This window comes from Mastomys coucha, unplaced genomic scaffold (assembly GCF_008632895.1).
Source record: "Mastomys coucha isolate ucsf_1 unplaced genomic scaffold, UCSF_Mcou_1 pScaffold14, whole genome shotgun sequence".
In the NCBI taxonomy this organism is placed as follows: domain Eukaryota; kingdom Metazoa; phylum Chordata; class Mammalia; order Rodentia; family Muridae; genus Mastomys; species Mastomys coucha.
Window position 1 is genome coordinate 19,180,221 of NW_022196896.1, and position 17,342 is coordinate 19,197,562.

Genomic DNA, 17,342 nt, shown 5'->3' on the forward strand with positions numbered 1-17,342 from the left:
TTGACACACGTGTATTAGACAAGTTCATGAAGGACAACATCCCAACAGTGGCTGTTGACACACGTGTAGGTTTTGAGGCTTTGTTGGACTCAGAGAACAACGACAGAAGGAATTTAGAGGACATTACTTACTCAATTGTGTTTCTGTCCACTTTTCCTGTCATGTTAATGCCATAGAACTGCTGCATGGCAGCTAGAGCTGACTGCATGGTCTCTGCAGAGCGCAGCACTGACATTCTGGGGTCAGTCGGTGGAAGGTAGCCGTATTTTTGTAACCAAACCTGTAATCACAAGTACAGTTCCTTTAGACCAACATTACAATTGAACATTAATGTTCTGGAAATTAATTTATACCTACAGTGTGAATTTATTTGATATCTTTGTATCATATACTCAAACTTTTATTTATATTATAATTTCAGTAGTAGTTATCATTATTGACACCATATTTATGAATGTGAATTAGCAAAAGTGTGGTTAATCACTTCTTAGAAGTTTATCATATATATGATATCATATATCATCTGTATGCTTAATTCCACATAAATATACAAATAACATTCCATGTGTTCTCCAGGAACCAAGCTACAAAATCATACTTTCTAATAGTCTATGAAGACACCATTTCTGGCAAGGTTAAAAATTGTGCAAAATATCAATCTATAGAGCTTTTCAATTGGCAGTTGAATGGTGGCTACCACTGGCATGGAGAGCTTTACAGATGAATCATGATGTCCATGTAAATATTTTACCCAACTGTACCTAGATATACTCAGGAGTGTGTAATATTTTCATATGAAATATAATCATTATTTAGAGTAATTCATAAAATGAAACAGATTACAATATCTAATTGTCTGATTATTTTTAAGTTTAGTTGTCAATTTAAAGGTCTCATGATTCTAATCTTCTCCCTAATAAAAAAAGACTTAGAAAGAAGGCATTGGCCTAGACCAAATTTCTTCATCTTGATTGGTACAATAGTTAACAACCATTTGAAGTTACAGAAAAAGAAAAAAAAAAAGCTCAGGGCATTGGAGAAATAGAACTCATCATGCCCCACCACACACATATACACACATACACACGCACCCACATGGACACATACACACACAGACACACGCACACACACCACACTGCAGCCATCACATACGAGCACTGGTATATTTCACCACAGCCCATTCATTCATTCCTTTGTGTTCATCTGAATCCAAACAGGCTGTGTTTTGTTAGGTTTGTTTGTTTGTTTGTTTGTTTGTTTGTTTTGTTTTTGTATCTCAATCTTCCCTAGGGTTGCAAGTTTTCTTTACTATCACTGGCAAATTGCGAAGTCTCATATAATTGCAAAATTACTTAAAGCCATTCAGTTGTAAAACTTTGTCTAACTTTTTCTACTTACACTGTAACTGATGTAATGAAAAGGCAGTATTGCTGTAATAACTGCCATTGTGTAAGTTAAAAACAATAGTCCAGGACAGTTACATTCCAAGTGAAGATAACTGGCAAATATAGAAATTAAATTTCATAAAAGATATATTAAATATGCCAGATTTAAAATGTGAAAATCAAATTTTATGTCAATTCCCTAAAACTGACATTCATAAAAGAACAGTCTCCATCATGAGCTTGATAAAATCGATTTGAAGATGAGTGCCCCATTGCTGTCAAGGAGGTGACTGGTGAAAGTCAGTCTCAGCAAGCTCTTCCTAAATGATAAAAGTGGGTCAAGATGCTCCTCCTCTGATCTGTGATGAACAGGCTGCCTGGAAAACAATCCAGTCACCTATTTGGTAGTGGTGAAATCTGAGAGGGATTCAGTATTTTCTGAATGGAGTAGGCAGTCAATAATATTACCTAGCATGAAATTCAATATTTTCATTCAATAGCTCAAAAATAAGAACCCCTTAATAATATACATGAACCATTTTAAAATCAGTAATTTTTCCATAGTACTGCATGCATGTCTTATGTGCTACATGTTAGGAAGCAGATTGTTGCCAGGCTACTCTTGGAACTAAGCTACTGGTTATTAAGTTTATAACAACAGCAAAGGGAAAGCCATTAATGTGAAAATCTATGATTTATATGCAAATAGAAAAAATATGAAAATATGTAAATATGAAGTACGTAATGGAAAATATATAAATTGCACATTTGACTTATGTCTTAATCTTCCAGAAGTAGAATTTTATATTATTTCAAATAATGTAAAAATGAAGTTTTATTTTCCTTTAATTTTTCTCTTCCATTTTGCTGGCAGGCATGAAATGCTGCTTTACCCACTGGGTGACAAGTAGGTAGTTCTTTTTAATTATAAAACAACATGCAAGCTATGAGATTTTGCATTTACATTTAAAGTTTAGTTTGCGTGATATGTCAGTATTATGATTTTGTTAGCTGAGTTGGAAATATTCTATGAAATTATAAAGAAAGATTATAAAAAGTCTACAACGAGATATTTGAAGATCCACCTTACCTCTCTTATTCTCGACAGTATCCATGTCTTATAGTATAGTATTTGCTCTTGTATGTTTTGCACTAATCCTACATATTTGTCAATAGATGTGTTCACACACACACAAACACACACACACAAGCAGTACACATTGCATTTAACAGACTGCAACACAGACATCCATCTTCAAATGCTGCTACTAGAAATACATTCCTCTTTTTAGCTTAGATTTAATCTCCTACCCTCCTATATTACTGGCAACACCAGATTGTCTCTTGAGATATATTTCGTGCCTCAGAATCTTTCAGTGCACATTCAGTGCTCGAATGCACATTATGGATACTCTGGGAATATGTTCTTCAAGTGTGCATTTGAGGCCAACACAAGGCTGAAGTCAAAGTATATAAAGCTCACAGTAAAGTCTGTGCTCAGTAAGTCATATAATCTATGCTTTTTACTATTAAAATTGTGCCTGTTCAAGTTGATATTTGCCTTAAAATAGGATAAGAATAAAACATAGGATGATTTTAGAAAGCCTTTGTGAAAAAAAAAAATCACAAAATGTTGGAAATTACCCATATTGCAAAACAAGTGAAATGTAAAGTATTTGTTTGCAAAACTGGGCTTTGGTGACAGCTATTGTTACGTTTCATTTATTTTATTTTACTTTTGTCATTACATAAAATCAATTTAAGAACACAAAAACATTAAAAGTAGAAAAGCTGTTCAAAGAAAATTGACCTGCCTACCACCTAGTAATCCCAGTCATTGCCACTAGAGCAACCATAGAACTGAAGAGAATCTGTGACCTTACCTTCAGTGTATTAACTGTGTTATACTTTATCCATGTATATTTTACCTTTTAGATACTGCATATTTTCTACATCTAGTGGTTTATCTCACAGGAAACACAACCAGAACTATTGTCTCTGCTGAATGGGATCTATCAAAAAGTTCTTCTGCACCTTGCTGCCCTCCCTCCCTTCTTCCTTCCTCTTTCCCTCTTACATGGCTCAGATGATGACAACTCTAGACTCTCCCAGATGTTCCTGTCTCTGGCTATGTTTTCCCTTTTATCCACAACAAACTTTCTCCTTCACCACACCTAGGAGGAGTCATATTCTTTCTTTCCTTTTTATTTCTTTTTTTTTTTATTCACTTAGTGCTTTAGTCCAGCAACATATTCTAATAAAATGTGTCTTCTTTTATTGTTGAAAGATAATGAATCTCTCAATGCTTCTGTAAAAATCAAGACAGGGCAAATCACGGATGCTAGAATAATTTAAACCATGTTAATTTTCCTGATAGGTTATAATAATAAGTAATCAAATAGTGATGGATCTGAATATTTGTAAGTTGCTCACATCCTCACAACTATAAACTGAAATGTGTATATAGGTTTATGAATTATTGAATTTATTACTGTTGAGAGGAATATGTTCAAGGAATTGGAAAAATCCTTGCAGATACATGAAAAGGAATGGGTTTAAGATTTTGCTAGTATATAAGACCAATTTGAGACTGACCTGATATTCACACTTAGGTTAAATAATAGTAATTTTTTGGTCTCTGTTCCACAACTTGTCTCTGTAACTCGTTCCACAGGTATTTTGTTCCCTCTTCTAAGAAGGACCAAAGTATGCACACTCTGGTCTTCTTTCTTTTGAATTTGATATGGTTTGTGAATTGTATGTTGGGTATTCCGAGCTTCTGAGCTAATATCCATTTATCAGTTGAGTGAATACCATGTGTGTTATTTTGTGGCTGGGTTACCTCACTCAGGATGATATTTTCTAGTTCCATCCATTTGCCTATGAATTTCATGGAGTCATTGTTTATAATAGCTGAATAGTACTCCATTGTGCAGATATGCCACATTTTCTGTATCCATTCCTCTATTGAGGGACATTTGGGTTTCTTTGCAGCTATTATAAATAAGGCTGTTATGAACATAGTGGAACATGTATCCTTATTACATGTCAGAGCATCTTCTGGGTATATGCCCAGGAGTGGTCAATTTTCTGAGGAACCTCCAAACTGAATTCCAGAGTGGTTGTAACAGCTTGGAATGCCACCCTCAATGAAGGAGTGTTCCTCTTTCTCCTCAACCTCGCCAGCATCTGCTGTCACCTGAGTTTTTGATCTTAGCCATTCGGACTGGTGTGAGGTGGAATCTCAGGGTTGTTTTGATTTGTATTTCCCTGATAACTAAAGATATCGAACACTTCTTTAGGTGCTTCTCAGACATTCAGTATTCCTCAGTTGAGAATTCTTTGTTTAGCTCTGTACCCCATTTTTAACAGGGTTATTTGTTTCTCTGGAGTCTAATTTCTTGAGTTCTTTGTATATGTTGGATATTAGCCCTCTATCAGATGTAGGATTGATAAAGTTCTTTTCCCAATGTGTTGGTTGCCATGACCATACAGAGACTGCCCCACCTGGGATCCATCCCATAAAGAGTCACCAAACCCAGACACTATTGTGGATGCCAACAAGGACTTGCTGACAGAAACCTCATATAGCTGTCTCCTGAGAGGCTCTACCAGTGCCTGACAAATACAGAGGTGGAGGCTCACAGCCAACCATTGAATTGAGCACAAGGTCCCCAGTGGAGGAGCTAGAGATAGGATCAAGGAGCTGATGGGTTTACAGCCCTACAGAAGGCACAACAATATGAACTAACCAGTATCTTCAGAGCTCCCAGGGACTAAACCACCAACCAAATAGTACACATGGTGGGACTTATGGCTCCAGCTGTATATGTAGCAGAGGATGGCCTTGTTGGTCATCAAAGGTAGGAGAGGCCCTTGGTCCTGTGAATGCTCTATGCCTCAGTGTAGGGGAATACCTGAGTCAGGGAAGCAGGAGTGGGTCGGTTGGTGAGCAGGGGGAGTGGGGATGGGATAGGGAGTTTTCAAAGGGGAAATGAGGAAAAAGAATATCATTTGAAATTTAAATAAAGAAAATACATAATGGAAGAAAAATAATAGTACTTTCTAATCAGCATTCATCATTACACATTCATTCTCTTGTATTTATTTCCTATAATCCAAATCACAGCAATACCCTGTAAATTGCAGGGCCACTGATAATAAATATACTTTATAGAGGTAATCTAGTTTTAAATAAAACTATTTCTATATAAATATTTATACTATTTTGGAAAATTATTTATGAACATTTCTGAGTTGATAGCGAATTTCAACATACTAGTACAGATATTGAAATGTATAAAGGCTGAACCATATTTGATATAGCTGCTCTCTTGAAAGCACAACTGCATTTTATCAGACAAGCTACCAAAGTAATTACTTTACTTCATATGAAACGTCCACATTGATGCACTAAGACCTCTTATAAACTAAAATTAACATGTAGGGGATTAACTCTATGGAGTCATCAACAAATGACATCAAACAAGTTTATGGTGTCATCAACAAATTCACAAAATCTATAGGATATTTCCCTGTAAAATTTCTTTATTCATAGGGTACAGCAATGGTAAAATTTAGATTCTGTATTTTCTAGCTTGAAATGTGGCAATGAACATGAATTATAACTGCCTAGTAATGAAAATATTAAAATGATGGATGTGTCTTCATTCAGAATTGGTCACATTGAAAACTGGTAGAATAAGTTAATCAAGCAGAAATTGGGTTTTTTTCTTCATTCAAAAGTCTAAATCGTTTCCACATTTTTCCATCTCCAATCATAAATGAATCACTATATTTCATTGCAGATATAACATTTATTCCACTGATAATTTTCCATCTATTTATGCACTAATAGATGTACACATATCTATGTGTATATATACACATGTTTTGTACATGTATGTATTTACATACACATCTACATATCTTACAAAACTGCAATAAAGCAGGATCTGGTTCTGTTTTGTTTGTTGTCAATTTGTCACAAGCTGTGAACATACGCAAAGAGGAACCACAATAGAGAAAATATCCCCGACCAGCCTGGCCTGTGGGGAAGGCTGAGGACATATTTTGTATTACTGATTGATATGGAAGGTACAAGCGACTATAGATTGTGCCACTCATAAGCAGATGGTCCCAGGAGCTGTCAGAAAGCACACTAAACAAGCAGAGGAAATCAAGCTAGTAAGCTGTGGTCCTTCGCTATCTCTTTTTCAGTTTCTGCCTCCATGGTTTTGCTTTAAGACCTGACTTCCCTTCATAGACTATAAACTGTCAGATGAATTCAGAAAAACAGCTTATTAGTATATATTGTAATGAATATCACGGCTATATACTTTATATCAACTTGAAACTCTCTCATCTATGATAGAGCATAAAACTTAACATGTTAATATGAGAAGAGTTTTTCTTTGTTACATAAGTGAATTGTACTATTTACTTGGCAGCCATGGGGGCAAAGCCCACCAATTAGTAATGTCTGATCTCCAAGGACAAAGCTTCTTAGCTCTCTTAATTGGGATCCAATCATCTACTAGATATTGTTAGGGGAATTTACAGAATTGTATTCCCATTGCTTCCTTCTATTGCTTTTTCTCAGTCATAAACCCAAACACAGCCACCATGAACAGAATAACCACCACCAAGAACAAATAGAGAGCATGAATACATAGCCATAACCCATGCTGACATTTTTACATATTATATCACATTAGCCTCACAAATCATAAGCAATAAAATCCCCAGGAGATATATATTTTTAGAGATGAAGGAAGAAAAGTGCTAAAGAACGTAGCATGTGAATTTTCTAGAAAGCGTATGCATAGTGTGAGTCATGTGCATGAGGAACTCAGCTCCCATTCATGCTCAGGAAGCAGAGTCACTTTCACTACCACTAGAAAGATGATATAATTAATCAGTCTCCTTCAGGACCTACAAAGTGGTTATGCAACATTTCGCATTCAATGTGGGAGCATGTTTTTTATATTATACACATTCATGTAGGGTTATGTGAGTATACTATATAACACAAAGCAAGAAAAAGTAGATTTTAATTCATAGATTGATCTGCCCTCACTGTGACTAGACTATTTAAATGCATTGTCTGTATTCCAATAGGTGTCCTAAGAAAGGGGATGGAAGGCCACAGTAGAGAGGTTGACATGAATGACATAAATAATAAGTAGGAGGAGAAGTGGGCAACAGAGAGGAATGGGTTAAGCTGAGACTGTTAAAAGTACATAGAATACATTCAAGAAAATTTAACAATAAAACACACTATTTTATAAAGTTAATTCAAGAAGGAAATGAAGCAGAAACTACAGACAAATACTACTTACTGATTTGTTCCTGACTCATGGGTATCTAATTGTGTTATCCAGCCCAGGCCCATCTGAATAGGAAGTAATGCCTACAGTGTAGGACCTACTTGCTTTGGGTCTATATTGAGGGACAATTGATAAAAGTTGAAAGACACTTTATAAAAAATAAAAACAATATGTTCTTTAAGAACATTTAATCAATGAAATAAATCCTCCACATGTATGCCCAGAGACCAATGGATAAGGCAATCCTCTAACTGAGATTCCTTCAGATAGCTCTCAGCTCCTTCAAGTAGATAGAAAAAGCTACCTAGTGCCGGGCAGTGGCACACGCCTTTCATCCCAGCACTTGGGAGGCAGAGGCAGGTGGATTACTGAGTTTGAGGCCCATCTAGTCTACAGAGTGAGTTCCAGGATAGCCAGGGCTACACAGAGAAACCCTGTCTTGAAAAACCAAAAAAAATAAAAAAAATAAAATAAAATAAAATAAAATAAAGGCCAGAGAATGTGGGATGTGGATTAAGCTATCTCAATAGTATTGTAGTTTTGGAGAAGTATAGTGATTGCTCCCCTCCCAAACAGACAGGAGATGATCTGTTGTAACTTACAACAGGGTCTTTATTCTATTACAGCTAGCTCAGGACCCTCCAATGTACTATTATCACACAGTTTTGGTAGTGGGGGACCCCCAGATTGGTGCAAGGGTTTATAGGAAGCAGCGAGCAGGGTGGGGGTAATTGTGTAAGCATCTAATTGGAAAGCTGTTGTGTCCTTTAACATAATTGGTGTTGGGAGTCATATCATACATTTAATTTCTGTTCTCCTCTGTTTTTGTAGTCATTAGGCAGAGGGTGGGCTAGTACCCTAGGGGTGTAGGTTTGTTGGGGGAATAACCTGAAGACACTGATCTTGTTGAGGGTGTAACCTGAAAATGTTGGTTTTGTTGGGGATTAGGCTAGAGACTGGAGATAGGCTCAGGTTTTGTTTTTGTTTTTGTTTCTTGGGTTTTTTTTGTTCTGTTTTGTTTTTTTGTTTTTTGTTTTGTTTTGTTTTGTTTTTTTGATGGTGTGTGTGTGTGTGTGTGTGTGTGTGTGTGTGTGTGTGGCAACTTGGAAACTAATGTTAAGTGTCAGTCTGTTAGTTTACCAGAGTTTAAACTTAGCTCAGGTTTTTGAAAATGGAGTGTGAACTTAAAAGATTTGGCCTTTCAGTATAAATTCCTTAATACATCAGGGATGATGATTAAACAATACCACATGCTATTTAATCTTTGATGGTCGTCTTAGGGTTTTACTGCTTTGAACAGATACCATGCCAAGGCAAGTTTTAAAAGGACAACATTTAGTTGGGCTGGCTTACAGGGTCAGAGGTTCAGTCCATTATCATCAAGGTGCGAACATGGCAGCATCTTGGCAAGCTTGAACCAGGAGGCACTGAGAGTTCTACATATTCATCTAAAGGTTGCTAGCAGAATATTGGGATTAAAGATGTGGTCTACCAAGCCTGCATTTAAGATTTTCTTCACCTAGACTTTGATGTGCTCTAGGCAGACTTTGAACTTGGAGATCTGTTTATCTCTACCTCCTCAGATTAAAGGCTTGTATTATCAAGCTGGGACCTAAACTTTGCTGTGTGGGATCTTGCCCAAAGGTCACTACTCTTTAAATTCCATTTAATAACCTTGAACACAGGATTGAGTTCCATTTCATTTCCTGGTTCCCCTTTAATGCTTGAACCATACATGTTATATTTTTCCTTTCTCAGCTTGCTACAGTCATTTGAAATGCTCTTCATGATAACTTAACCAGATAACAAAGTCTATGATGGGAGTTTCTGAGACTGTCAGTGCAATTAATCTGAGTCTCTTTGCCTTAGACTCAGGCAGAATCTTTAGATAAAAGCAAAAAGTAGCCATATTCTTTATAAAATTGCCACAAAACAGTCTCTAGGCCACATATTGAAATTTTCCACTGAAATTCCTTGGACCAGTTAATGTAGAGTTCAAATCATACTCAGCAACAAACTCTTCCATATTACTACTAGGATAGCCCATTAAGCCCAACTTGAAATATTCCACTGATTTCCAAAGTCCCCAAATCCACATTCCTCCAAACAAAAGCATGGTTAGGCCTATCACAGAAATACCCCACTCCTGGTACCAACTACTGTCTTAGTTACTGTTCACTGTGATGAACAGACACTATGACCAAGACAAGTCTTATAAAGGACAATATTTAATCGGGGTTGGCTTACAGGTTCAGAGGTTCAATCTATTATCATCAAGGGCAGGAGCATGGCAGCATCTAGGCAAGCATGGTGCAGGAGGAGCTGAGAGTTCTACATCTTCATGTGAAGACTGCTAGCAGAATATTGTCTTGGGCAGCTAGGATGAGCTTCTTAAATCCCATACCTACAGTGACACACCTACTTAAACAGGGCCACAACTTCTAATAGTGCCACTTCCTGGACTGAGTATAAACCATAACAATGGTTATTTCATGGTAAAAATAACTGAATAGTTTCTTAAATTTAAATGTGGTTTACAATGAATTAGCACCTATAAATAGGGTACTCAAGAGCTCTTTGGGAACAAGAGATGGAAAAGGAAGATTCAGTGTGTCAGAGTCAACATGTACTTCTTATTTTTCTTTATTCTACATAGTAAACACTTTACTAAGGATTAAGTTTCATAACAAATGGTAACTCCTACTGGCACACATGGTTCCTGAGCCCCAATGATTTCCATCAAACATCGCAATTTTTGAACATGGCTTTTGTGTTTTCAAATTGTCATCATACCTTGTTTCCCTACTAACATGAATTGACTATTACCTTAAATATGGAAAAAATACTCATAACTCAAGATTTCTGAAGTTAATGGTTTACAACATGACATTTCACTGTCATGAACACGGTTATGCAGCTAACTCCAACATTTATCCCAGTTTTTCATTATCCCAACCTGATTCATTGCACCTATAAGACCATGGTTTCCCCTTATCTCTATTCCTAGCTATTCTGCTCTTGGCAAAAGTGATGACTCCCTACACTTTATCTAAGAGGCATCATGCAATACATACTCTTTCACAACCAACTTATTTCATGTAGAACTATGCTTTTAAAGGCTTATCTATTAAGCAGCATATGGCCACTTAACACTGAATAATGCTCAATGCATGGGTATTTCATAATTTACTTACTCAGTGATTCATTAATGAATGTTATGAACTAAATGAGTGTCTATATCTCTGTAATATATAAATCTTGAAACCCTAATCCAATGAGATTTTATCATTGGAGCCTTTGGGTAAGTAGCATAATGAATAACAATAATTTTTTTTCTCCTCTCTGAGAACCTATGCAAGGTTAGCAACATGCACTTGGAAGATGAGACACTATCTTCACATTTGAATATTTCTGGTAGTTTTTTTTTTGAGTCCCCAGAACTGTCTTCATTATTGTTTAATAATATCTCACAGTACAATAGCTTGATATTATAGTTTGAGTTGATTAAGACCATGCCTATTTTAGTTCATTTTCCTATATAAAGTATACAATATTTTAAATTCTTGCTGACTCTCATTTCCACTTTTTTTAAATTGTGGCTGTTTTAATGGGTGTAACATATAACTATATTATAATGTAAAAGCAGTTTCTCAACTTAATCTTAATCTTAAAACTATATGGCACATAGTGAGTGAGAGTCACTAGAAATTCTGTAACTTCTTTATAAGGAAGTTTCTCTTGATATTACAAGTACAGTTTCTTTTTATAGTTATTTCTGAAGCACTCTAGATCCCTTTCTGCCTTGGGGCATCTCATTTACTTTCCTATATAAAAGATATGAAATACTTTCCTTCTCATCCTTTAAAATGAAGTTCAATAGATCACTTCAAAGAAGATTTTGTTGACTATTAGCACTATATGAAATTTTTAATGTTCTAATTGTGACCTTCATGACACTGTTATTTTTTAATATATGAATTTGTTCACTATTTGTCTCATTGATATGTTATTCTCAACATTGATAAAATATCCTCATATTCTTAACTTGGCAAGTGGAATATTTACACAAACCCCTGCATTCACCATCTAGGTACCTCAAAAGAAGTTTATACCACATAGGCAAATATATTTGATATATATTCAACACTATGTGTAACAACAAATACATAAAATCATGACCATCCAATAAAATATAATATTAAATAGACTTTAAAATTTCAACACAAAATGTGCTTTACTATTTGTAATTACTTATGGCAATTTTTCACATTCTGTATGAATGATATGCTTAGTACAAACATTCACTACACAGTAATATGCATATATATATATATACATATATATATATATATATTCACAATTACCACTACAAATCTGAGGGTTTGGTATTATATTCATTTAATTATTGAACAAATAAGATAGGAAAGAGTAATCAACATGATCAGGCATACAGTGCAAGTAGATGTTGTAGGAGTATAAAATGTCTTACTGAAATGAATCTACTCAAGAAAAATAGTAAGTCTTTGGAAAACCTCATCTTTGTCATCGATGTTTCTATTATATCTTCAAGGCTCTTTTAATTCAAAATTTAGTATCTTAGTTCTTGTCTGAATCTCATAAGTGGCAAGAGGACCATTTTGCTGAACAAACCAAATAAAAATAAAAAGCAACAATAAAAACAAAACAAAATGCATGGCAAATGTTACCTGGATGCTAATCCAGCTACATATGCTAACAATAAACACTTAGAAATATGGAAAGGCTTATCTGTCCTTCACAAAGGTATGAATTCAGAGAAATGTATTGTGCCCAGTTGTCCAATGGTCAATAAAGAATACCGAGGGCAATGACCATTAGTATACAATGTTGAGACGTAGCACTAAACTTTAAGGATGATTTTTGACATAGAGGAAGAGAATAATCATGACACATTGTCCTGATATGACTTCCACACTAGTGTACTTTGTATGCCTTTGGGAAGCCTATGTCGTAACCTGTGGGAAAATCAAGCAGAGACAAGATGATTTCACTGAGCCCTGGGCATATTACAAGCCTATGCACATGACATGCTAGATGTCACTGTATTTATTTGGTACAAACTGTTTCATCACAATAGATAAGAAAATAGCTGGAAGGAAATCTGCATCTAAACAAAACCAGAAGGACTGAGCAGTGGTGGTGCTTGCCTTTAATCCCAGCATTTGGGAAGCAGAGGCAGAGGCAGGCGGATTTCTGAGTTCGAGGCCAGCCTGGTCTACAGAGTGAGTTCCAAGACAGCCAAGTCTATATAGAGAAACCATGTCTCGAAAAAACAAAACAAAACAAACAAACAAACAAAAAGATGAAAAAAAAACAGGAAGAAAACAAATCTAAACAAAAGCAAGCAAACAAACAAAGAAACAAACACATACTGGAATAAGACCAGAAAAGAAAGTTGCATGGTTTATCCCTGCAGTAACTTGTACAAATTTTATGAGAACAACACAAAAAGCAGAGAGCTGTTTACCCATTTGGTGATTTGATGCTGAGAGGTATATTAGTAAAATACCATTCAACTTGTTCTGTGGGAAATGAATGTGAAAGTATATAAACACAAAGGTATTGTGTTGGGGATTGGTTCCAATGCTTTGTCTTAATTTAGCTCCCAGGGATTATCCGAGTTAAGATGCTAAAGGAAGCATGCCCCCAGTTGGCTTTGATTGGGAAATAAAGTTGTCAATGAGCAATGGTTGGGCAGGATGAAAAGAGGTAGGGGATTTAGATTCTGATCAAGGAATCAGGAGAGGGGAAAAAGGAAGGGAGAATCACCATGACTCAGAAGGATTAAGTGTAAGAGCTACAAGGAATAAATTAACCAGCCATGTAAGAATTGGGAGAAATGGCTCTAAGGGATACTCCCCAGATTGGGTCTGAGGTAGCATAGATGAAATGTTGATTTAGCAAGTTAACTCAAGAAAGTTGGAGGGGAGAATGTATATGAGCCTAGTCAAGGAGTATCAAAATTAGCGCATGCACACACGTATGTGTACATGCATGTGCATGTGAGTGTATATGTGTGTGTGATTCATGAATCTAGTGAGCTCTTGGGAAGGTACAATGTGGAACCCACCAGGAACCAAAGCCATTTAACCAATTCATTGCTATAGTAGTAAAAAAGTAAAGGATATTCTGATGGTAATTGAAGGGTTAGATCAATTTATGCATCATTTTATAGGTAGCTAGACAGTTTAAGCAATAAAATCACCACTGTGGTTATCCTAATTATATATTTGAGGCATAGAGTTTTGGGGACTAGGTACACAGGAAGGTGTATGTTATTAATACCACACCACAACCTTAAGAAACAATGGAGCATGCTCATTTTCACTCTAATGAAAAATGGCAGAGCACCCACCGTACATAGAGAAGATGTTTGCCAGTGGGGATGGCTGGAGAAAGACTGCTAAGAACAACTGAAAGGTACTTCAAATGTTAAGTATATAAGAATTTTGAACAGCTGTCAATCTTCAAACTTTCTAAATGACCTCCTACATTAAAAAGTCTTCTACTGACATCTTAATATCGCAATATTTTTCTAAGAGCCTAATTAGCCGCCCTAGATCTGGATTCTTTCAACTTTGATCTATTCTTAGTCCAGAAATAGCAAGTTTCCTAAAAAGATCTTGTACTTTATTTAATGTACCTGTTATCTGCATCACAATTACTGTCATCACTTATTAAAGTTGCTTAAAATACTTTATTCCTAAATGTAATAGACTTCAAAACTATATACCAAACTTTGAGAACTAGTTTTTTCCTAAAAAAATAAAAATAAAAAAAGCTATACATTCTCTGGGCTGTTTCTGGATCGCCTACATTCTTGCTGGCTCACACTGTCATTGTCTTGCAGATACTAACATGCCTTTGCTGACGTGCCCTATTTTCCCTGAAGTCTTCATATTTCTGTAACTTTTTGATTAGTCTCTCATAGCTCTTAGTATATGGGTAGGTCTCAGCGTGCTTAATGAAGTTATGATATAAGAGGTATAAGATATCTATGAGTAGAATACAGCCTTACAGTGTTAGGGATAATACTCACTCAGAAATTATTGGATAGAAAGTCATAATCTTCATTAGTTAACAGCCCAGAAAACCTCAATAATGGTGAATATGGAGGATAATTAGCATTTATTTTGCTAACACTGGTGGTAAGTTTAGCTAATATATGTTAAATTTCTAGACAAAGTATCTATAGATTTGATATTAAGATTTAAAAACAGACAAATTATTTCTGTGCTACCAATGGTCTGAGATGTCTTACAGACATATTTGGGAGTATATCTCTTCATGTATAAATCTTTTGAATTGTACCTACTCCTCAACATCCAGTTCAAATGGACCGACATGAAAAGGCACACATTAAAAATTATTCAGTGAACATATGTGCAAAAACTATTAAGGGTTCAGTGATACATAAAAGTTCTGTATATTACATGAGAAATAATTAAGTGCAGCTAACTCAAGCAGGTGGAATTCAAGGGCAACGGAACATCACTCTTTAGCATTGTTTAACTTTTATATGCTTAAAATTTTGATTATATTTAATAATAAGAATATACCAAGGTATATAAACACATGTCTGGCTTATTTATGATTTTTGATTCACTAAAATGCAAAGAGCCATATCCTCATTTTTACACTTAACCAAATATAGCACATCTCCCTATGTGACAGAGTACATAAATAAATGAACTCACTCAGTATTTCTTAACATGAAGTCAGTATCTTGGAGAATGCTTGAGTGAAGGTGTTAGACTTTGCCATTCTGATGAAAAGTTTGCCCCTCTCTTCTGTGTGATGTCTGTGTGACAATCTGGTGATATATTCTGTGATTAAATCTTGTGTTTTTTCTTTTCAAATGTTTTAGAAGCATTGTAGAAGTTGTCTTCATGGAATTAAGAGTAAAAACTTCCTAAAAGTCAATTTTTACACGAATAGGACTTTCACAGAGATGTCAAGGACAGTTTAAAACAATGTACTCTACAATCTACAGGATTGTACATGTACTGAGTAATCACAATGACTTCTGCACCATTACAGCAATGTCATCAGAGGCTAAGCCTCTCCACATGCACTTTTATGTGCAGCTCATTGGTGATTAATTTAATATGACATATTTGCTTAATAAATAAAGCAAACTAAAATTTGAAATGTCTCATCTTTATGATCTTAATATGTTAGGAGGTAGGAAAACTTCTCTCTGTGTAATTTCAGGTGAACTCCTTCTCTAGGGCTCCAGAAATGTTTCTCATATTTTCCATCCACTATTTCCATCTACATTGTGTCTCCATGGATACCTCACATCAGCCAGAGTAGAAACTAAACTTTATTTCACTATTTCCTGGATCTCAATGAAGACAAATATTGTCCGTATTAGGATAGTCATGTGTGCAAATCAAACTACACCACTGCCCAAACTCTAAGCATAGAGTTATTGGAAATGTATTCTTTCTTCTTTTCTCAATCAGAAGTCTACACTTACAGGAGTGCAGTTAATGGTTGTCCTCCAGTCTCACCTCTTCCTTAGCATCAGAATAGGACCTGTAGCTTCCCTAGCTTTTAAGAAACCCTTTCTCGTGAGTCATAATGTATTTCAAATAAAGAATTTAAAATAAATAAGTACAGTTGAACAGTATAAAATGATGTTTTAAAATAACCTAAATATTTTAGAATGGACATATCAATTTTATTATGACTTGTTTCTTTACATATTTAGATTTCATAGTGTTGAAAATGCTTTCATTAACTCTTACAGAAATGATCGGCCATTTAGTCTTTAACTATAGTCATGAGTAGCAATAGTGCAGTAGTGCTCTTGAATGTATTGCTATAGAACATTAATAACCTCTGATTTTCAACATTTTAACAGAAAAATAATAATGCTGTCCTTGCAGGCCCTGGTCCTGATTGTCCTCAAATACTGTCACTGTAACAGTGTTCCAAACACTTGAAAACAAACTGAGAATAAGTTATCAGGATTCCTTTGCCCCATTTAGTGGGTGAACCCTTTTCTATCCTGAAATTTCCAAGAAAACCCACAGATACCAACTTCAAAACACTGCATGACTTAACAGAAAATTTTAAGTAGAAAGCAACCAAATCTGGCAATACTGTTTACAAAGGCTATGTCACTCAATTTCCACTCGTCATTATCTTGTGACATTGATTTATTTTTAAAACTCTTTCTCAGCTTTTAAGAGTCTTGAAGAAAAGCTAATATTGAGGTAAAATATGCTCTTTTCAATGAGTCTGTTCAGGGATGTTCAGCCTATCCACTCTCACTTAGTCCAGTTTGATTAATAAAGACAGACCAGTTTCTATGGGGAAGTTTTGATTATTCACTTACTTGATTTGGGTTAACATGTTTCCCAGTTCCCATACCATCATGTCTCTACTACCGACAATACTATTTGGCATTCACTAAGTATTATCCATATGACCAAAGTATTAGATGAGACTAGTTTCAGGGTTTATGCCAAACACCAATGATATCTACAGACTTCATCACTACAGATTGCATCACCACCAGTCTTTTGCCTCTTGAGGTTTGGTTAGATCCTACCCACCTCCCTATACATCCAACTTCATA

General features: G+C 35.5%; 1 protein-coding gene across 3 annotated transcripts in view; it reads right to left on the bottom strand.

Annotated features, from left to right (window-relative positions):
* Mmp16 (matrix metallopeptidase 16) overlaps positions 1–17,342 on the bottom strand; it is a 256,760-nt gene that overhangs the window by 139,801 nt on the left and 99,617 nt on the right. For all 3 annotated transcript variants that reach the window (XM_031366538.1, XM_031366539.1, XM_031366540.1), the window contains exon 3: positions 132–280. In XM_031366538.1, the coding sequence (XP_031222398.1) occupies positions 132–280 (149 nt within the window). The remainder of the gene's footprint in view (positions 1–131; positions 281–17,342) is intronic.